At 45.4% G+C, this 22,220-nt stretch overlaps 2 protein-coding genes across 6 annotated transcripts in view; one reads left to right on the forward strand and one right to left on the reverse strand.

Annotated features, from left to right (window-relative positions):
* Positions 1–19,610, forward strand: YWHAE (tyrosine 3-monooxygenase/tryptophan 5-monooxygenase activation protein epsilon). 2 transcript variants are annotated; one of them, XM_042879428.1, is made up of 7 exons: positions 1–201; positions 8,885–9,084; positions 13,508–13,614; positions 14,292–14,498; positions 15,219–15,355; positions 17,115–17,161; positions 18,679–19,610. In XM_042879428.1, exons 1-6 carry the CDS (start codon positions 138–140, stop codon positions 17,120–17,122), a joined length of 723 nt encoding a protein of 240 aa, XP_042735362.1. In that variant the 5' UTR covers positions 1–137; the 3' UTR covers positions 17,123–17,161; positions 18,679–19,610. The 2 variants fall into 2 exon arrangements, with proteins under 2 accessions (XP_042735362.1, XP_042735361.1); XM_042879427.1 differs by lacking the exon at positions 17,115–17,161 and having other exon boundaries at positions 2–201.
* A 532-nt stretch (positions 19,611–20,142) lies between these two features.
* Positions 20,143–22,220, reverse strand: part of MYO1C (myosin IC) — a 53,395-nt gene continuing 51,317 nt past the window's right edge. For all 4 annotated transcript variants that reach the window (XM_042879422.1, XM_042879424.1, XM_042879425.1 and 1 more), the window contains exon 32: positions 20,143–21,747. In XM_042879422.1, the coding sequence (XP_042735356.1) occupies positions 21,721–21,747 (27 nt within the window). In that variant the 3' untranslated portion in view covers positions 20,143–21,720. The remainder of the gene's footprint in view (positions 21,748–22,220) is intronic.

Below are 22,220 nucleotides of genomic sequence, written 5' to 3' on the forward strand. Positions count from 1 at the left end.
GTGCCCGGATGCAGCGGGAGGCGGTGCTGCCGCCATATTTGCCCGGAGAGCAGCGAGCTGGTAGCCGCTGAGCCCCCCAGACCCCATCGGCTTCCATCCGCCCCGTACGCTTCCCGACGCCGCTCCGCCTGCAGGACATGGACGATCGGGAGGACCTCGTCTATCAGGCTAAGTTGGCCGAGCAGGCCGAGCGCTACGATGGTGAGCGCCGGCTGGGAAGGCCGTGCAAGGCCAAGGGGAGAGGGAGGGAGCGGCCACAAAATGGCGGCTGGGCGGGGGCGGGGGGGCAGGGGCGGAGGAGGGGGGCGCCGACAAAATGGCGACGGGGAGCGCCCCGAGGGCTGCGGAGCCGGGGATGGGGGGCCCCGAACGAGCGGGCGGCTGCGGCCTGGGCGTGGCCCGCTTCGGGGGGCGGTGGCGGCAGAAGCCGGGAATAAAATGGCGGCCGCGAAGGGCGAGTCCCGGGGGGGAAGGGGAGCCGCCCCCGCCTCAGGGGTCCGACAAAGAGACCCCGCATCCTGCGGGCGGCGGCGGCGGGCGGCTCACCTGTGGTGCGGGGCCGTGCCGCCCTCCGGCCCCGTGGAGCTCGGCGCTGTGGGGCCGAGGTTGGTTCGCCGCAGACAACGCCCCGCGCCGGCCCTCGGGAGGCGATGCCGGAGGGGCCCGAGGGAGCGGGATGGCGCTTCTCTTTCTCTCCCTTCGCTTTCCGTTGGAGCCCGTAGAGGGACAGCTCTCACCCTGCAGCGCTGCCCGGCATTACCTAAAGGAAGAGCACATGCTCGCGTTACGTGCTGGAAATCATTACAGACCGTTTTACATTGCAGCTTTGTCTTTTTTTTTTTTCTTTTTTTTTCCCCCTTGTTCACCTTATGAACAACTTCATGAGCTCCGTGCCCGATCCCTTCATAGCAGGGGAAAAAAGGGGCGGTGGGAAGGAGCTGGCAGCCCCGGATGGTGTTTCTTGCCCCCAAAATGTCTGCCGTGTGAATATTCCCTTCAAGGTGCTTTTCTTGCCTATAGCAGAAAGGGCCTTTAATTTTCTCGGTGGTGTTAATCATCTGGGATTGTTCCTTCTGCCCTCAGACCCGTGTTTATGCATTTCAAGTGGAAGAAACGCAAGTGTGTGTATAGGGTGTGAGTACAGTTAGGTTTCATTTAGAAGTAGGGAGATGCTGTGGATCCTTGAGTTGGTCACAGTTTTCACAGAGCAGAGGAGTCAGCTGGTGAGAATTAGGCATTGTTCTCCGAGTTATTGCTTAGAAACCTTCTGATAATGTGATTCCAAAACATCTGAGAAATACACATTTTGGGGAGGAAAACAGAACCTCAAATGAAGGAAGGAGTAATTAAGACCATCTGCAGTGAATGTTCTGGTAGGAAGTAGGGTAGGGATAAGAATCCCACTGGGTGACAGCAGCCAAATAGTCTCCTCACTGTTAATGTAGGGGCTTAAAGGGAAAAAATGCCCCCCAAACCTGGTATTGTGGGGTGACTGATGTCCACCTCTCCAAGTAAGATGCAGCTCATAATAGGAGAGCAACATCTGTGGGTACAAGTGGTTGAGGAGGGGGTTGTAGATTTGGGGTGCGTTTGTTTTTTTTGTCTCCTTAGCAGTGTGGGATGGGAAGGTGCATTGTTCTCCCTGCTGCCATCTTCCACAAAGACCACAAAGCAGTATTGCTGGAGTTGAGTGTTTGTGTGTGGGGTGGGGGAAGGTTTGTCCACCTGGTACAGGTGAGTGTCAGTGCAGCACTGAGCACTGGCTGTGGTTTGATTGGAACCCCAAACCAGCTGTCTGGGGGGTTAATCATCTTTGGGAGCTTTTGAGGTGTAACTGACTGATGCTTTCCTAGATAAATGGTAAATCACTTCTTTGGAAAGTAATCAGATCCCACCCCATCATAGCAATCTACAACACAGCCTGATTTCCTGACGAAAAAGAAAGGGTTGATAGAGATTGCCTTTGTGTGGCATTTCTGTCAGTGGGCTTTCCATCCCAATGCTTCCATGGATGTTTGCAGAATGAATTGGCTAGGTCAGAATTCAGAGGCTTGTGGCTTCTGAATGGCAGTGAGAACATTATCACCAAGGAGGTGATGATAAGTTTAGTGTTCTTATCTTTAAAGCAATATTGTGGGTTTTAGACTTGCAGAATTTGTTGGCATCGAGTTGAGTCAACAGATTTAAGGTGCATCCTTTAATTCTCTTGAAGGTGTCCTCCTTTCTCATGTCCCTGGCCTTGAAAAATATGTACTGTAGGTGCAGGTTTAGCATCTAATTCCGTGTTCTTGTTCAGTTGGAACCAATTAAAAAATGAAAAGTATATTTTGTTCTCATTTATATGAAATACTGCGTTCCTGCTGAGGCTGCTCACTGTGAATGAAACGGTGTGGGGAAGTGAAGTGATGCTTAGTTTTGTTCTTTAGCTTTGTCTTTGAGATAGGTGATGGTGAGGTAACAGTTAATAACTTTCAGATGCTACTGATGGTAAGTACTGGCTACAAATATGCTGGAATAGAAACCTGTTCTGCGACTTGAATATGAATGTAAAATGACAATTTTTAATGTTTAATGTTAGGATAGCATTACGTTCTGCCCCATCTTTCTCATTGAGACTCAGCATGCTGTGTGCTTAGAACAGCCATGATCCATGGCATTTAAGGCAGCTCCTAAGGTAGGCATCTAACAAGTTTTTTGGTTTTTTTTAGTTACATGACCCACTTAAGTTCTGAAGCTTGCAAGCTGTGCCTGCGAGTTGTTGGGAATCTAGTCCTGTGTCTGCACAGCCCTTGGGTACATTGGCCCAGATTTAGAGGACATCTTTCTTGGGTGCTTTTGCAGTGTAAATAACGCTTAAGCTGTGATCTCTAGAGATAGTGAGAGATCTGGGTGTCTGACTATCTTTACAGATCTGCTTAGGCATGTCATGACAGACCACAAAATGCCAGGAAGCTTACTTGTGTTAGAGTAAGCTTTGTGACAAATCATACTTCAGAAAAAAAAAAATCACACTTACCTGCAGTTCACAGAATCATAAAATGGGCTGGGTTGAAAAGGACCACAGTGATCATCTGGTTTCACCCCCTGCTATGTGCAGTGTTGCCAACTAGCAGACCGGGCTCCCAGAGCCATGTTGCCTTAAGTGCCTCCAGGGATGGGGCATCCACCACCTCCTTGGGCAACCTGTTCCAGTGTGTCACCACTCTGTGTGAAAACCCTCTGAGTTCCTTCAAAGACTGTTATCAATAGTATAATATATGTATGAAATGTCTTTTCTGGGGAACAACTGGAGTAGATAAAACTGCGTTGGTTTATGAAATCACCTTACTAACGTTTTACTTTCTTACATCAAGAGATTGTATGTATCTGCGTTCTCACGGACTGCTGAATGTCAAAACTAACTCTCCGTTGCAGAAGCTAGGTAGCACCTTTCTTCTCATCAGTTGAGAAGCATGCTAGGATAGAAGGTAAGCTCTGGGTGAACACTGTGGGTGCTTCAGTCCTGCTAGCAGTTTTGTGCCACAGATCTTGAAATACATGATTTGAAATTTACCCAGGGTGAAGTAGGTGAGGATAATAGGTCAGTTTACAGCTGGGAAGAAGATAATTGGCAGCTCTTCTGATTCCCAGCACAGCAAGTCAACATGTAACTCCCATGTTGCTATTAACTCGCTGCCAGAAAAGCAAGCCTTCACTCTGAAGGCAGTAAGGTGTGCTGCAGTACACTGAATCCAAGATCTGAACGTGCTGTAGAATGAGTTGGCTCATGGTAGCAGGACTTGCAGTTACAGCTTGATGAAGAATCAAGTTCTCATTTCTGACACAGATTATTGATTAAGTTGTTCATTATTTTCAGTGTGCAGTGGTCTTCTTTCAGGTAAATAATGTACATGTATCTAAGGGGTGTAATTTGCCCCTCCCAGCAGAGTTCTGTGAGAGGACCTTCCATAATTTCCTTCCTGAAGCTTCTGAGATACCAGAAGTGTTGAGCATCCAAACTTAGACGGCTTGGTGCTCTGCAGGGAGACCACATACTGGGAAGTGCCCACTAACTTGCTCAAGACCTTGTGTAAGGAGACTCTGTAGTAGCAGATCTCAGTCAAACTGAAACGTGTGATGAGACTCAGCCCTTGCGTTTGCCTGTGTCTGCTTTCAAACTGACTCTTGTTAGTAGTCCTCTTTGTTCTAGGAAAACACATCTTCCCAACTTGAAGATGTAGAAATGACTTAGAAATTGTGTTGGTAGTGTATGGGATTGATTGTGCAGAAAATGCCACTGTTACTTGGATTATTTGGCCTAGATCATGTATATCTTCAAGAGCATTAAAGTAGTTACAAATGCTTTGTAGAACTGTGTGGTGCAGAGTCATACAGTCAAATGTTGGAGTTGTCTGGGATGCACAGGCAGTTAAAATCTTAGTTTCTCTTGCCTTGGATTTGGAGCTGATCACTGCAGTGAGGAGGATGGTGCCTGCTGATATCAAATGGATCAGAGGGCTGCACGTCTGGAGAGAATGGAATCTATAGGCTGTAGTTCTCATGGTTACACATCACTTAACAGGGAAAACGTGCCATTATTTCTCCTGCTCTCTGGTCTTTATTGCTCTTAGCAATTTGCTGTGACTATTAAATTAGTACTGAACATTCTTTTTTTCTGGATCCACTTACAAATGCTAGCATACTTCCTAGCAGTGATCACTGTGTGGTTCCACTGGTGATCTTACTCTGCTCTGAGCACTGAGCCTATATTCATGCCATTTGCTCTCTTTCAGCCAAGTGTCCGTCCATGGGAGGATCTGATCTGTATCTGATAGCAGTAGAGTTCGTTAAAGAACCTCAGTGAGGGGCCCTGGCAAATGCCTTGAGGAAATCTGGGTAGATTGAATCCCTTGTGTCCTCCTTGTCCGTGGGTGTGATTTGCTCAGAGCAGCAGAGTAGATCTGTGGGGCATTGTGTGCACTTACAGAAAGCCATGCCCTTCAATATAGCATTTATGACCCACTCTTTTTTTTTAATGAAATAATTGCTCTTGAGCACTTGGAAGTGTTACGTTAATAGCAGTTCTCCTTTAATATCTGCTGGCACGTTTCTTAAAAGCCTTCTTCCTTCTGCTGCTGAAATCTTAGAGAACATGCATGAGTTGAGGATCAGGTACTGCATTCTGGGTCCTTCTGGTGTGTTGGTGGCTGTGTTTGGGTCGTGCCTTTACCAGTACTGCAAATACTGGTTGTGGTGAACGCAGGTGAGCTAAGAGGCATTGTCTTCCCCCATCAGCCATAGCTCAGGCCAAGTGGTTTCTGTTGCCACTTGTGTTAATTACTGACCTAGACTTGCATTTTCAGTCTGAGTAGCATAGATGATAACGCTGTCAGGTTTGTTCTGGTGTTGTTTGATGCACAGTGCTGCTCCTTCCTAAGGTCTGCTGTTAAATGTTGGATTCTGTTTGGAAAAGCTTGTAATTCTTCCAGAAAATGTGCAGCGTGTTGCCTTCTTCTATTCTTTACACAAGGATGCTCCAGTTCCTGAATTGTTGGGACTTCTGGAGTTTGAGGAACAGAAAATACTTGGAGTGTGTCTTTATTTTTCCCCCTGATAAAGAGATGTTCGTTCTTTTGTTCTGTATGTTTCCTCATCACTTGTGCCCTAATAGATGGCTATCAGTGCTGTGCTTCTTAACTCTTCTAAACTTCCCCCATTACTTTTTAGTGCACACTAAATTAACTTTGTGGCTTTGTGTGGGTCCATTAGCATTTAAAGCAAATGGCTTTATTTCTTGCACAAGGGTTGTCTGTTCTGGAGGCTTCTCTGCTTTGTGATGGATTGCAGTCCTCCCATAGAAGTACACTACTGCATTGTATTGTTCTTGTTCCATGGTTGTGCTTTCAAGGCACTGTGTTTTAGATCAGTTCATTTGACTATATATATATATATATATATATATATATATATATATACTTATTTTTAAAGAAATGGATACACCTTCAGCATTTAAAACTTCAGTTTTGGCTGTTCCTCTACCTATTGGAAAAGGTAGAAAAACTGTAGTTCTGCTTAAGGGATTTAGAAAGCTTCATTGTGATTTACAGACACGTCAAACTCTGTATTTCGGGACTTAAAGCTGTAATCTTCCTCCTCTCTAAAACAGAAGGCCCAGCCCCAAGGCATGCACCCTCCTGTAGGTAGTAGCCCTCAGTGTGGCAGCCTCTGCCCTATTTCTTGGTGCTGCACAGGCTGTGGCTGCATCCCTGTGTGTCCTCCATGTGGCTGCAGGTCAGTCAGCACATCAGTGCAGCCGTGGTCCTGGCAGTGTTAGGGACAGATGACTAACAGTGCCCACGTTGATTTGGTGTGCTGTGCTGTGGAGGCATAGGCAGTGTTGTGTCTCTCTGAAATGCTTTTTTTCCCCCATAAAATATGTAAATGGAATTACCTGCTTAGTCAAAAATGTTTGTTTCTTGTAATACTTCTCAAAAACAGCCCATGGCAGAGGCCTGAGGAAGGACAGAAGTCTGTGGATCTCCAGAATATTCTCCTGCCCTCTCAATTTGTACTTTGGGGGTTTCCTGCTCTGATTGTGGCACGATGTGACAGTGGTATAATATGGTGACAGCCACGAGGCTTAATTACAAGCTCTTTTGGAATCCATGTAACGCTGCTACTTCTCTAATGCAGCATTAACATCTTCAGATGGGATGTGCAGTGAGTTGTCATTGCTGCCATAATCCTTCTTACTGAGATGTAATCTGAGACTTGTTCTTTGTCATGAACCGTCTCCAAGCTTTTCATCTCTGCGTAGGATCTTCCAGACAGCTGAAGCTGCACCTAGAATACAAAATACTTGTTCTGCTTGTGGCCATGTCTTTGTATAGAATATTTCTTGGTCTAGAATAAGGCTGCTTTTTTTTCCCAATTGGTGAATGTACAGGTGTGCTCTTCCATTTTTCAAGGATGTAAGAGCCCAGAAACTTGCTGTACGTGTTTCTCACCTCCATGTTTCTGGAGCAGTTAATTACCTACGTACATCACACTAACGTATAAAGAGATGCAGGGCTTTGGACACTGCATGTTTGGCTAAAGGGTAGTGGTCATTTCCATCAGAACAAAGATCTTCACATTGATGGTGGATGCCTGGAAGTGAGCATGGAAGATGAAGAGCCCAGCATCTCCACCTCCTCTGTGGTCTCCACTTTCTAGAGGATATTTCTTCAGCTCATGAACTTCTGTGACTAACGAGTGAAAGGAGGGCTGTGCATTCATGGCTGCAGTCACAGCTACATTCACAGGTTAATCTCTCAAGCTGAAGCTGCAGTACTATTTCAATTACTTTTCTTATCTGAGGGCAGTTAAACATTAAGCTAAACTACGAGCCGTATGGTTCTTGCTGGAGCTTGGCAGAGGTACCAACTAGCAGGGACTGCAAGTCTTCATTTGTGTTCGTCGTCCTTCACGAGAGCAAACGCTGTGGCAGGCAGACTGCCTTGAATGTATATGTGCTGCATAAGGAGCATCAAAATCTGAGCACAGAACTCATAGTTTAAGGAAAAAAATCAAAGTTTTCAAGTGATTTGAGTAGATGGCAGGGTCATCCTTTAGGAAATAAATCCTAGAGCATCCGCTGTTTAAGTTGCTTGCTGTAACTGTGTAGTGCTGCTTTGAACGTGGCTAGTTTAAATTACAAGACTTTGTGCTTATGTTAACTGGATTTAAAGAGTGGTTTAGGATGACTTTTTGAAAGCATCACTTTTTGTCACTTCAGGAGCTGGAGCAGCAGAATGTACTGCTAGAGGTAGGGCTGTTTTTTCTCCTGATGAGAACAGAGCTGCTATTAAATTGTCCTGCATATATGGCAACCTGCTGGAGACTGATAACAGCATTCCTGCAAGGGAGAAAATTGAGGCTAGAGTTCTATTACTGAAATGGCTTCTGCCTGTAAAGGTGATGAGTTTTGGCACCTGATGGGAAGAGGGAATGACAGTTCGGATTCACTTGCTGCTTCTTACTTACTGCACAACACGTGGATGTTTGGGGGTGCAGGAGGATGAGGCTGTGATGTAGGTAGGGTTAGGGTGCTGCTGGGGGCTCGGTCTCTCATTAGTGGCTTTCCTGTCTGTGGGATTCTCATCTGCTCTAGAAGCTGAAAGGTAAAGGTTGAATGAGCTGAAGCACTCTTTGGCAGGAGATAACTTAGGGCTTCTGGGTGCTCAGACCAGGCTCTCAGCTCATAGGTAATAATTTCAGCCTTTATTTTTCTGTTGTGTCATAGGAAATCATAATGTGATGAGGTAATGAAAGGATTAAAGCCTTCCTTAAGTAGTTCAGGCTTTTACTTTCATTTGGATATAGAAAAGCTGTATTTAGGAATCATTTTTTTCACCTGAGCTTTGGAAGTCTTTTCTAAATGGTTTAAGCTATAGATACGAATTGCATTCAGCGTGTTATTTTTCCAGTGCAAACAGTTGTGTGGCATGGCTAGGTGGTGCTGCTCTGCTTATCCTCAGGAGGGCTCTTTTGTCACTTCTCCAAGCAGTTAATTTTTCTTCTGGTGGTTTCTACTTGGAACTTCAACTTGCTTCCCTAATGGCAGCATTCTTGCTGCTTTGCTTCCATGGGATCCTTCTGCTAAGCTGGTTTTGTTTGTGTCTCAAACTGTCTTTAAGGAATGTTTTGGGTGCCCCTGTCAAACGCACTTCAAAGAGTGTCAGGCAGTTCCTTTGTGTAGGTGCTCACTGCCTTGTTTGGAGCATTCCTCTCTAAAAGCAAGGTGTAACTGTAGGAAAGGAGGAGGGAGCCTATTTTGACAAGTTATCATTAATGCACAGCTTCTCTTGAATGGTTTGAAAGATGTTTTAATGTTGAGAATAACTGCGTGACCTTTTCATCCTAGAAATGGTTGAATCAATGAAGAAAGTGGCTGGAATGGATGTGGAGTTGACAGTGGAAGAAAGAAACCTGCTTTCTGTTGCGTATAAAAACGTGATTGGAGCCAGAAGAGCTTCCTGGAGAATAATCAGCAGCATTGAACAGAAAGAAGAAAACAAAGGAGGAGAAGATAAATTAAAAATGATTCGGGAATATCGGCAAATGGTAAGATTTGTTGGAGCTGGAGCACAGTGCCGTTCAGCTAAAAAAAATCTGGACTCCGGGTTTGTTACCCTTAAGTTTAAGCACTCCCATGTTTGTAGGAACAGGGAGTATTAAGATATTGTGGTCATCTCAACTGTGAAACTTGGATGTGTAGTGAGCTGTAGGGCCTTGGTGTTTTCTTCCTTCAGAAAGGGGGGAAGAATAGATGGAAATAACTGAATGGTGAGTCTAGTCAGCCTGTGCAGCTTTACCTAAAATGGAGAACTTGGAGCGAGCTTAGCCTTTCATCAGTGAGGGCTAATGAAACGCTCGGCTGTTAGAACAGGGAGCTGTTCCTGCCCCCACCCTGGCCTCCTTAAGTGATGCTTTAATGTGGAGCAGACGTTCTCCTATAGAAATGAAATCCGACGCGTTTCTGCAGAGCCTTCAGATCCATCCCTGCAGGATCAGTGCCTCCACGGCTCCCATCTTCACTTGCAGAGAAACAGTGGAGTGTCTCTTTTAACCACCTGGCACTGATTCATACACTGTCAGTGGAAACGATGTTGGCTTGGAACTCTCTTCTGAAGAATGGCTCTGGACTGCTTTCTTTTGACTCATAGCATTTGTTTGCTCCATGGAATTGTTCAAGTTCGGAGTTTCTAATTTTATACTGGCGTGCTGATGGGGTGAAGCTCTGCCAGTTACATACAGTCCCAAATACCATTTTTTGATGGGTATCTAAAGTCTTCCTAGCAGGGCATATAAATTAAGGCAGTATCGTTTGTTTTAAACTTCATGCTTTCAAGTTGTGGTGTTTTGGTGGTTTTTTTTTTCCCTTTGCTTAACATTTTGTGGGCAGTTCATTATCTTTTCAGAGATCCTTTAATAGTGAGAAGACTTTTCATTGTCTCTGGATGTCTGTAGAATACATTGTTCTGCATTTCTATTTAAAGCAAGCAAGTGCTGTGCAGAGCAGACTGACAAGCAAGAAATGCATGCAGTCCTTGAAGTAGTGCATTGAGATAAATGTACAAGCCACAGAGTGCACTGCTGTGCAACAGTACTTCCATCTGTTAAATTTTTCAAGGAAGAGCCATCACAGGTCCTTCTGGATGCTGTAGGCTTTAGGTGGAAGAATGCAGTGGGGAGCACAGGAGTGCATTTCCATGCTGAAGAAAGAGCAGATGTGTCTGCCTGCCTGGCCTGGGTGCCCTGGAGGCTCGTGCTGTTGGCTGTAGCTGAAGTCCTGTTTGTAGTTACTGGAAGACTTACCTGGTACGTGGAGAGCATTAATGGGTTGGTCAAGACAGAATTTGAGCAATAAGGGCCTAAAGAATATATGCAAAGTTTTGGGTGCAGCTTCTCTCTTCCGCTGCTGAGAGCATGAGAGCTGCAGAACTGCCCTGCTGTCATACTCAGTGCTTGGGGGAGCAGGTAAGGTCTGGAGAGTTGAGGTTATCTTGCTTACTACCTGTCATGTCAACGAATACATGCTGTTACTTCATTTCTCATTTTAAATTGAATGTTGTTAAGAGATCCTTCCTGTGCTTGCAAGACTTCGAGGAAGAAGAAGGGGGAAAAAAGTGCTTTTTTGGGGGACCAGCAGGCCAAGCTTAAAGTACTGGGGAGTGGACAGGAGAATTGGTGGAGAAATCCTCCCCTGTGACCAGACCCAGAGGTGGGCTGGCACAGCCAGAAATTGCTGCTTGAGTTGAAATAAAAGATGTAGTTTGTGTGCAAGTAATGGACGTTTCTTTTCTGTGTTGGTGTTTGTTACAATTTAACAGTTCTTGGTTGTGTTCAGACTCCATAGACGTTAAGTTAGGAGCCAGTATGACTTGGGAAGCATCTCAAGGGGTGATGGTGTGAGATGTTAAGACAGATGTAGCAGAATGCATCGTAGCCATGTGGAAAAAATGCTGCCTATGTGATTCCTGCTTTATTTTGGGCGTGTGGCCACGTGGATGTGCAGAAGTGGAGCTCCTGGCTCCATTGCATCTCTGTGGATGAGAACACAGGCTTTCTTAGCTTGTCCTTGAGCGGATGAAGCAGCGTGTTTGCAGACGGTGCAGCTCACATCCTCTCTCTAAGACCAAATCCCTTCACTAATAGCATAGGCCAAGTGTTCCCCTCCCCCTTAAGGTCTGTATTTACGTGTGTTTTAGTGCTTGTGTTTAGCAAGCTGGGCTGTGTTTTGGGGAAGCTGCAGGGCTGCCTTCGCCTCTTCATACATGGCCTGCACGTTGGGCTGTGTGTTGATGTGCTCTTTGTTTTTCAGGGGCACAAGGAGGAAGGCAGCTCACAGGTTTCAGCAGCTGCTGCCTATTGCACTGGTTTCATGGTGCATCCCAGTTATGAGGCACAGCTCTTCTGTGGGCTAAATACTGAACTAGGGCAAGGAATTAGAGCAGGCCCTGACCTTCTGGTGTTTCCAGTAAGTTTCTTTGTTGCAGTCGCCAGGTGGTTTACAGGGCTCTGTACCTGCAGAGCTGAGAACACAATCTGAAATCTGCTTAAACCAGCACTGCTATTAAAGGGAGGCACAGTAGGGACCACTGCACACCTACTGGGATGAGCCATCTCTCCTTGCCCGTCAGAGCCTGTAGTTCTGCGTGTTGTGTTTTGAGCTGTAAAACTGCCTGTTCTGAGTGCTCTGAACAGGCGTAGTGTGCGCTCCTGTGCTGGCTTTGCAAAGCTCAGTGATCCAGTCTGAGTGAAGATCCTTTTTATAAAAGATCTCTTAGGATTTGGGGAGAGGGGAGTGGGCTGTGGGGTGGGAGGTTTATTTATTGTTCTTAATTCAGTGTGCTGGTCAGCAGCTGAGTTCTGGTAACTCATGTGAGTGATCCTTGAAACACAGCTGAAAAAGGTCTGAGATGAAATGGAACTTTGTACATGTGTGGTTTAACAAAAGAAGATCAGAAACTGATTTATTCTTTGCAGTTTTGCTGAAGATCTCTGCAAAAGAAGTCATTGAGAAAGAGGATCAAGAGGAAAGAAGTTTGCAGGAACTGACTGCTGGCAAAGGTTTTATAGCTTTTGTAGCGCAAGAATATATGAAGTAGATACTTCAAGTGACCATATTTCAGCAACTTCCTTAAGCATTTGTCACGTAACTAAGTATAGCAGTTAACTCTCCCCTTGAGTGTTGGGGCATCCCGACATTGTTTACACAGACATCTGCTGCAGATGAATTTACCTAAAGGAGCTTTTCTATGTCTGTAACTTAGTTGGAATGTGCCAGTTTAACTGCTTTTAGATCTGCAGCATAGCAGCTCTTGAGGGTAGATGTGGGTACAGACCGTGATGGTTTGGGAGCTCTGCAGTGGTGCTGCATGGTGAGAGCATCGGTGTGTGAGAGAAAGCTGCATGGTGGAGGGCTGAGAAGGGCAGTGGCTGCCTGTGGTGTGAGATGGGCAGCTCCTGGGGCAGCTCATTGAAGCTGATGTTGATGCCTTCCCTTGAAAGCCTCTGCTTTACGGAACCTAACAGTGGCTTGAGCCAAAGTTGTCTCTAGCTGTTACTGTGCAAGTTAGTGCTGAATTGTGAGAGCAGCGGTGGGTTGCTGTGCACTTTGCCAACCCCTCCTACTGCGAGTGACAAGGAATGCTTGGAACAAATCTGTTGTGGGCAATGCTGATGTGCCAAGACAGTTTTTAGGTTGTTTTTCTTGAAGGTGCTTCATTTCTTTGCTTTCAGGTGTGACATTTCCTATGGTAGAAACCAGCCTTGTAACCCTTGCTTTATATTCTAAATCAGGAAGAAGAAGTGATGTGGCCGTTTCCATCTGTGGCTGTTAAAGTCCTCATATAAGACTTTATTGGTTTTCCTTTGTTGCTGACCTTGCTGTTAGTGCTTATGGTTTTTGCTGTGCTTTGCTTGTTTTATCACCTGCTCCTGAAGTTTGTATTTTTTCTGGACTTGTTTCTTCTGTCTGACATTTTTGATCTGTTATTACAGGTTTTTGTTGTAGGCTCTCTGTTAGACTGTGTCCCAGGTGGGCAGTGACAACCTGTTGTGAATGTGTAGCTTAACCCCAAGGATGAGATAGAGTTGAGCATTCAGATTGTTCCCCTTCACCATTACCACCTCAGGGCAGCCTTCCAGGCTCAAAACTGTGAGGCATTGGTTGTGCAAGTCTTGCAGTGAGGAACGATATGCTGAGACAGACGTAATGCAACTGTCCAGCAAGATGTTTTCCAGGGAATGTGTAATTCTGTTACTCAGTTATGCATTTCATCATCCATCAGTCCTTGCCTCTGTGTCCCAGCTAATTGCCCTGTGCTGTTTTTGTTTAATGTACCTGTGGACAGCTGAATCTTTTATTCTGTTTTTTGTTTTCCCCCTCCTTGGATTTCTGTCACCTGTTTGATGTTGTTTTTGGAACAGCCTTTCAGTCTCAGTGCTGACCTTGCCTCGTTGTGGTTATTTTTCTTTTTAGGTTGAGACTGAACTGAAGTTAATCTGTTGTGACATTCTGGATGTACTGGACAAACACCTCATTCCAGCAGCTAACACTGGCGAGTCCAAGGTTTTCTATTACAAAATGTAAGTGTTGCCATGCAAGGCGAGGGCTGCATGTTGGAGCTGGAATAGATAACAAGAGTACAGTGGCTACAAATGGCTGTTTTTCTGCACAGTGGAGGATGGTAATTTCTTCCTGGAAGAGGGCAGTTCAGTTGTGTGTAATGAATATCCCTTTTTGTCTGCTTTTGGGGTGTTAGTGGCAGACAAGAGCTTTAGGCCAGTGCAGAACAAGATGCTCAGAGCTTCTCAGGAGCTGTTGTGCAGATTTGAAGTGTACTAACCATTTTCTCTGAGGTAATACAGGATCTCATCTCTGCTGTAGTGCTTCCTTGTATGAGCTGTGATCGTCCAATCTTGAAGTGTCTTTAAATGATCCCCTCTATTTGAGGTATCCCTATTGCTGCAGGTTTAACAAAACCTCGCTATTAGTTGAGGTGCAGTTGTACAGCTGCACAGGGGGTCATGGGGAGAACAGTACTGTGACTTCCGTGCCAGTGCAACAGAAATTAAATGCAGATATTTTTTTCCTGCTCAAACCTCGGCTTGAAACTCACTGAGGCCCTGAGGTCTGGACAGTAATTCAGCAGTAACGTCCCTTACCATGTAAATGTATAACAGATTTTGGAACTAAGCAGTTTTTGTGGCTGGTGTGGAAGTAAAGACTAATGAGTTCTCGTTTGTTCTGTTCTTGCTTTCAGGAAGGGGGACTACCATAGGTATCTGGCTGAGTTTGCCACAGGAAATGACAGGAAGGAGGCTGCAGAGAACAGCTTGGTGGCTTACAAGGCTGCTAGTGATATTGCAATGACAGAACTCCCACCAACACATCCTATCCGCCTAGGACTTGCCCTCAACTTCTCTGTATTCTACTATGAAATTCTTAATTCTCCTGATCGTGCCTGCAGGTGACTGAGAAGATGGGGGGATTTTCTGTGAATGCTCAATAAGCTGAATGTGATTCCCAGTTGGGTGTAATGTCTTTTAACTCAAACACTGGGCTGGCTTTTTTCTTGCTTTGTTTGAGGTTAAGGCTTTCAGCTTTTCCTTTTCAGCCCATTTGCATTTGTTTATCTGAGAGTAGATTATTGGGGAAGCAGAACAGCATTAACTTTGGATCAGTGAACCAGCGGCAGCTTGACAGCTTGCACGTTAACTGTGCACGTCCTTATCCTCAAGAAGTGTAACTGAACTTGACTCTTGCTGCTGGCTCCTCAACAAGTCTTACACAACATAGGAGAGGTTGTGGTCACAGAAATGAGTGACATCTACAGAATTATGATCTCATCTGTCTTTAAGGATTTAGTTTGCATGGGCATAAAAATGAGGAACAAAGCAAAATGGAGTATTTCAGACCTGTCGTTGCAGGTTAGGTAAATACTTTTTTAAAGCTTTTAGCGAACAGCAGCGCTGCAGGGTGTGGTAATGTTTAAGGAAACATAGATTGAGTCAGAACTGTTCTTAGGCACACAAAGTAGTCAGTTTTGAAGAAGAAAAAAGTCATCGAGGCTGTGGTTGTCATACAGCCAACTAGAAGATGGGTGCTCTGAGCAATGGGCTCGGTGTGTGTAGGCTTCTGAATTCCCTTTCTTAGTTGATGTTAAACTGGATTGATTCTGTGCTTACAGGTTGGCGAAAGCAGCTTTTGATGATGCTATTGCAGAACTGGATACGCTGAGTGAAGAAAGCTATAAGGACTCTACACTTATCATGCAGTTGTTACGTGATAACCTGACACTATGGACTTCAGACATGCAGGGTGATGGTAAGTGAGCTCAGCTCTGAACTCCTGCCTCTCCTCATTCCTGCCCAGAAAACATTTAGAAAATATTTACATCATGAATGGCAGCGGTAAAAACACTGACAAGGAAATTCTTTCAGCTTCACGCTTAAAGGTGTGAGATAAGTAATGTTGTAAACATCAGTGGTTATTTTAAAAGCAGTGGCTTAATTAGTCTGTTTCGTTAGTGGCTTGTCACGTTCGTCTTCCAGTTCCCCTTTCAACCAGATATGAATTTCCAGTGCAGGAGGAAGTATTGTGAGTGGTCTGGTTCCTTCTCAGGTCACTTCTGATATTTGGATGTTTGAAAAGCTTTTCCTTCTTGAAGTACTGCCAGCAGATGTTAGGCTTGTGCCTCCACAGAGGGCATTGCCAGAGCAGAGACTGAGTGTCCCCAACATGGGGCAGGGAGCGCTGCTGACTGACATCTGGCAGTTACTTGGTGTCCTAAGGAGGCTTTTTTCTCTTAGACTCTGGCATACAGTGCCAGGTGTAAATTGCATCGTTTGCCTCGTCCCACTTCTGGCAGTTTAAACATAACTTTATCAAAGGAGAGAACTTGTGCTTTTTGTTTGTTTGTTTAAAAAAAAAAAAGTTCTGGGAAGAAGTTTTCAAAAAAGCTGTTTTTTCTTTTACCTTAAGAGAAGAATGCGAGTCCTGGTGGAAGCATATTGCACACTTAAATACTCAGAGGTCTGAAACAACATTGCAGCTTGACTTCAGATCCTAAATAAAACTGTAGGATGCTTATTTAAGACATTACTTGTACCATGGTGGCAGTCAGAGGGCTTCTCTGTCCAGTGCTGTATCCCCCTGAAAGCAGCTGTAGCATTGCAGACTTCCTGCATGTTACCATGTGGATGCTGCAGTTAAAATGTTACCCTGTTTTCTTTGGGCTTCCACCTACTGTAGGTGGATCAGCAGAGACACTGCTGTAACACTGCAGTGCTGTTAGGTGCCTTCCTTGCTGTGCTGAGGCACTGGGAAAGAAATTTCAGCACAGCTCACAAGGCTGGATGGCTGATGTGAGGTAACAGCATTGGAACATCTTCCAGAAGTAACTGCGTGTGAGCTGTGAGACATTTCATTTCATACCACAGAAATTTAACTGTTTGCAGAGGCTCTTTACATACCTCTTTTGCATAATCCACGTTCAGATTTCTCATATCATCATTAGCTCTGTAGCACAGAAAACCAGTGTTTCTGCTGTTCTGAAGCAGTTCAGAATCGTGTTGTTGCTGTTCATGGTGCATTCCAGGACTGATTACAAAACTGCAAATACTGCAGAACTGCTTAAAACTCTTCTGCAGCTCAAGTTCCCAAAGAATGCAGTGTTTGGGTGATGTGCACACATGGAGGTGCCAAGCTGTGTTTTCTTACAGCGTGCAGTGGATGCACGGAGTGCATTTGAAGCAGTTACTTCCAGAACTCAGTGTCCCAGAGTGGCCTGGAGCCTTTAAGTACAGGCAGACGTTAATGGTGGCATTCAGAAAGGTGCTCGCTGTTACTGCTTTCCTGAGGGGTGGTGGTGACTTCCAAAAAGCCTTTTGATCATTTTGCCCACCTTGGGTTCAGTGGTGCAGGCTGCAGTGACATCCTGCAGTGGAGCATTGCTCAGCTGCTGCACCTCTTCATCTCATGCACCATGTTTACCCGTGCCATAGACGAGCTGTTCAGTTTACTTCCACGCTTGTGATGTCGTCTTCATATGATTCCTATTCTCCCCTTCTTTCCTGCTGTATAGATTCCTAAAGGAAAGTCCAACTGTTCTTTTCCTAAAAAGTCTACTTTGTAAGTCCTTGTCATGGCTCAATGAGCTTTGCAGCCTCAGTTTTCCTCTGATCACTAATCATGCTTGCCTCTGTCACTGTTTTGCTGCTGACAACTGCTTGTATCTTGGGCTCCATCCCAGGGCTGAGCGATGTTCTGATCTCTGACCTGTAGCTCAGGTCTGATACGTGTGTAACTAAGTTCCAACGTAACCCCAGTGTTTGGGAATTGAGCTGCGTACCTGGATGGAATATTAAGAATATTTAGGCATGAAAAGTACTTCCACTATTGCCTGTTACAGGACTATTTGCTTAAGTGCATTGGCTAGAGCATGCTCAGATCTTCTAATCGTCATCTTTGCTTAGGGCCTTGGCATTCTTCATTTGAACAACCTGTTTTTGTAGTTCTAAATGTAAATTTTGTTGTTGAACGCCACGTGGCCTGTGTTGAGAGAGTGTCAGGGATTGGAAGGGACCTCAAAAGATCACCTTAGTCCAGCCCCTCTGCCAGAGCAGGAGGCCACTCTCCCAAAGTGTGCCTTGCATTGTGCCTGGTGGTAACTGTGGATCTGGATATCTGCTCTGAGCAGGCATTCAGATGATGTACTAAAAGTCATTGGTCTCATCTGAGTGGATTTCATTGCAAATCATGTTTTGGATTTCTTGTTTATGTGCCTTTAAGAGAGTGCCGTGTCACCTGGCTGAGGATCATTGTGAAGAAAGCATTTGTTCAGTTTGCAGTCAGCCTAATGCTGCATGCACTGTGGCCACAGCTGCAGTATGGTAACCTCTCCCTGCTGTGGCAGGGCTGTGCGGGAGGCATTGCATGCACCTCCTGCCTGAGCCCTTAGGGTGGGCTTCCATTGCACTGCATGTTGCAGCCTGGTTGGACAGGTCCAAACCGGCTGCTTTTCCATAGAACACGAATTTCCACAAAGCATTCTTAATCACCTCAAGCCCAGGATTTCTTGTCATGTTGGATTTTACAGCAGGGAAGGGCGTTCACCTGTCACTGGTGCCATTCTGTAAACTGGACTGCAGTCAGTTGCAGTTGCTGAGGCTGAGTGGGCTTAGGAAAAAATACTGGCGTTCTTTGGTGTTTTTGGTGCACAGTTTGTGGTCGCTGGTTGGTGAGATGTCCTTAAGGATCCCCAGAGTAGAAATGAGGTTCCATAGGAAGGCGTTCTGTGATTAAAGGACCTGCAGCTGCTCTGATGGTTTCCATCCTGCTGTTTATCTCCTGCTCAGCAACAGGGCCGATGGCACACAGCTTTCAGGGTGCTGGTTCCTTGTCTGTCCTTACAACAGCGTGTTCTCATGGCACTGCAGTTATGGGATGAAGGGTGACCAGTTGGTTCCAAGGCTTAACGCCCATGGAAGCTTTGCTCCAGAACTGGCTGTTATGAGCGCGTGTCGTTTGTGCAAGTGTGAGTGAGTGTGGAATTGCATGGAAGTATTAATCTTAGGCGCTTGTTAAGGCTTTCTTCAGGACTCATTTTTAGGAGCTAACTTCTTCCTTACTTCTAAATGCTTCCATAGGTGAAGAACAGAATAAAGAAGCGCTGCAGGATGTGGAAGATGAAAACCAGTGAGACACAAAGGCCAACAAGAGAACCCATCTCTGACCACCCTTCCCCCTCCCCACAAAAACCCTCAGTGTCACTCTGAGAACCACCAAATCTGACTTTTACATTGGGTCTCAGAATTTAGGTTCCTGCCCTGTTGGGTTTCTTTATTTTTATTTTTTTTTACACAGTTTAAAAGTTCTTAAAGGCAAGAGTGAATTTCTGTGGATTTTACTGGTGCCAGCTTTTAGGTTCTTTAAGACACTAACAGGACTGCATAAAGGCTTTTCAGCATTACTGTGTTGTCTCCTGCCAGCCGTGGTGATGGCCATTAGAAGTGGATGTGACACCTGGAGGCTGTTAGACTTGTAGGGGAGAGATTCCTTATCACGAGGTAGCATGCATGTGGTGGCATTTTTCTTTTTTTATAATTGTTTAAACTGAATTTTATACCGATGTTTAAACTTAATTGGATGTTTAGCTTGAAGTTACAGGTTGCATTGGGATGTATATTGTAGTGGGGTTACTGTAATAAAAAAAAAGGAAAAAAAAAATCCTTCCAAACTGCTGAAATGTTGCTGAAAAACGTGGTGCTGGTAACAGTTCAACAATCCGTGGCTGCTCATTCTTGCCTACTCTTTACTTTTCCTCAAAGCAGGTTAGCATTGAAGGTGGCATTGATAAGCCTGCATGCGTGTTCAATATTTTTTCTTTTCTCCCTCCCCCCTCCCCATCTCCCTTCGCTCGCTCAACCTCTTTTGTTCAGTATGTGTAACTTGAAGCTAATTTGTACTACTGGATATCTGACTGGAGCCACAGATACAGAATCTGTATTGTTCTTACTGAAACACAGCATGGAATTAACATTAAACTTAAATAAAACAAACCTAAATTAAAAATGCCAAATACTACTATGACTTTCCTTTATATTACTTCAGCAAGAATAATTTTCCTCTGTTGCTTTGAATAGGAACGTTTGGAGAGGGGGGAAGAGAGGAGAGAGGAATAACAGCACTGCTTCCTTCTGTGAGATAAGTTTACAGTTGAGCCCAGCTTCCTCGACAGCCTGCATTGCATCAGGGGGAGTCGGAGCTGCTCCACACCACTTAGTCAGGTTTCCTTTGAACTCAGTGCACAAAGCACTGCTCATGTTCCTTTTGCTTGCCTCTAGAGGACGACTCTTCCAGCGCAGTTGAGTGGGAGAAGGGAAACACGTCAATGTGGAGCCTAAGAAGCTGAAGCCCTGGGGATCTTTGTAGGGGTGCTTTGCTCGGTGTGGCAGAAGGCAGCAGGAATGCTGCCCGTGAGGTGGTTTGGACCCAGGAACTTGGAGTTCAGTGGCCTGTGATGTCCAAGGGTTGTGTGTGAAACAGGGAAATTGCCCCCCTCTCCCTCCCGAAATTAAACATGCTGAAACAGCTTCTATGGTAAAGACAAGTTTCCTTCATAAAAATTTATTTAGTGTAATCTTGAGATTATATAGTAGCGTATACAGCGTTGTATAGTATATACACTATAGGCATATACAGTAATGTGGTGTATATGTAGTACAGTGTATACAGCATTCCAGGCCTGGGCAGTGTTCAGTAACTGTAATGCCAGAAACAGAATGAGATGGAGCTGATGGTGCTGTCAGCAGCAGCCTTCGGTTACGTGTTATTCAGGGCTTTGTGACTGCTGGAGCTACAGCAGCAGGTTGTGGGGTGGCACATAAAGATCTGTAAGGCAGGTTGTGTGCAAAATGCACTGCTGGATGTCTGGGAAGGGAAGCTGGAGCTGTGATGTGCTGTCAGCTGGGACTTTGACACACAGCTGCCCACCGTGGGGCTGTTTGGGTTCGTTGTTAAATGAAGGTGCTGGGTGTTCACTTCTGTGATGCAGGTTGAGACCTGAGGGCGTTTTTGTGGCCCTGGAGGCTCTGGTCAGAATGGTGCTGGCAGCTCTTGTGGGAAGATGGCCGGCTGCTCGGCGAGGCTGTGCACTGAAGGAGCCATCTCTTCCCCATTAAGGCAGCTGTGAGAGGTGTTGGCAGACACTGCAGCTCTGCTGTGAGAACTCAAACTTCCAGTTATCCCTGAAAAGTTTAGATGGGGAAAAGTAGTTTTTGTGCTGCTCGGAGCTTGATGGGCTGTGAGGGAAGGGCAGGAGCACAGCTCACGTGCACAGCCTGCGGCTGAGATGCAGGTTGCATTTACAGCCTGGAGCTGCGAGAACAAGTGATGACCTCTGCAGTTTGTGGTGCTTGGATTTTGTTTGGATGCACGTTGTGGTTATGGTACTACAGTATAAAAATATCATTGTACAGCAAGAAATGGGAGAGGTGACTGCAAAAAGGAGAAAGAAAAAGCTGCTGTATCCAGATGAGTGAAGTTACATGACGGGTTTCTCAGGTTAATACAGTCTGTTCATAAACTTAAAAACAACAAAAATTCCAAATCTCAAACATAAGTTTCCACATCAGTGCCATTTCTTGTAGTCCATCTCTCATATTCAGCTATAAAGTATTTACAGGGTTTTACTCATTTACACAATATGGCTTTAATATCGTAACGTAAAGCATCAAAACATCTCAAAATCGTTCATAGAACACTCTGAATATAAAGTTTGGCATTTCATTGACTGCTGATGGAGCAGAATTTCTTCTGATTGCGCTTTTCGATGATTTCAAGCACAAGTTTTGGTCGTTTCCATCAAGGCTTAAACTCAAATAGAGTCAGAATCACCTCTCAAAGCCCAGCCAAGCAGGTTTTGTGAACCGCGGTTTCATGGACATCGTGTTGGACCCGTGTTGTTTGCCACTAAGGTAAGGAAGAGAAGGCCTTTCTTTTGGAACTTTTGTATTAAGACAAGAAAGCAAGATGCGTTTTGTGGGTTTTCTGAAAGTGCAGGTCTTTGGTAGCAATAAACAAAATGAGCAAAGCAAGGGAGGCAGTGGGGGTTTGCTGGGAACAATGTCCAGCCCATGGATGGGGTGGAGTCAGGTGGAAGAAGGGGTTCTGTGATGGTGGCACATCTATCATCGAGAGTTCAAACGAGGTGCAACCTGCAGGAGAAGACAGACAAGCTAGAAACAGATCCTGCAACAGCTTTAGCTCCTGAATATCCTTAAAGCTCACCAAAGACCAGCCTGTAGAATGAGCCACGGGTGATGTTAAGGGTACATAAAGCTCCTCCTGTGGGAATACTGAAGCTGGCTGCTCTCAGCAGGAAACAAGTGAGAGAAGTGATCCCGTGGTTATCCTGGAAACAGCCCTAGGCTCAGCGCTGCAGGACTGAGCTGTGGGAGGTGGGAGGGAGGGCAAAACTGGCAGAACGTTCTTAGGGTTGGTTTGTAAAGGGCTGGTGGAAAAATGATGCATTTTTTTCTTGGTATAGGAAGTTGTTTGGTTTGCTGATACAGATAGCAAAGGGAGAGGCGTGGTCCTCACTTCAGTGCTTAAGCAAACTTAATCTTCCTGTGTAGAGCTGGTGGATGTTCCATGGAGCAGGGACAGCCTCTGGCAGGACTGCGTTTGT

This window comes from Lagopus leucura, unplaced genomic scaffold (genome assembly GCF_019238085.1).
Source record: "Lagopus leucura isolate 7727_CA_CO unplaced genomic scaffold, USGS_WTPT01 Super-Scaffold_100024, whole genome shotgun sequence".
In the NCBI taxonomy this organism is placed as follows: Eukaryota; Metazoa; Chordata; class Aves; order Galliformes; family Phasianidae; genus Lagopus; species Lagopus leucura.

What these genes read in the sequence shown, in the direction of transcription:
- YWHAE (XM_042879427.1), top strand. Translation starts at nt 138, where the DNA reads ATGGACGATCGGGAGGACCTCGTCTATCAGGCTAAGTTGGCCGAGCAG. An exon ending in TTCGGGAATATCGGCAAATG is followed by an intron (nt 9,085 to 13,507) that starts GTAAGATTTGTT and finishes TTTTCTTTTTAG; the next exon opens with GTTGAGACTGAACTGAAGTT. An exon ending in AAGGTTTTCTATTACAAAAT is followed by an intron (nt 13,615 to 14,291) that starts GTAAGTGTTGCC and finishes TCTTGCTTTCAG; the next exon opens with GAAGGGGGACTACCATAGGT.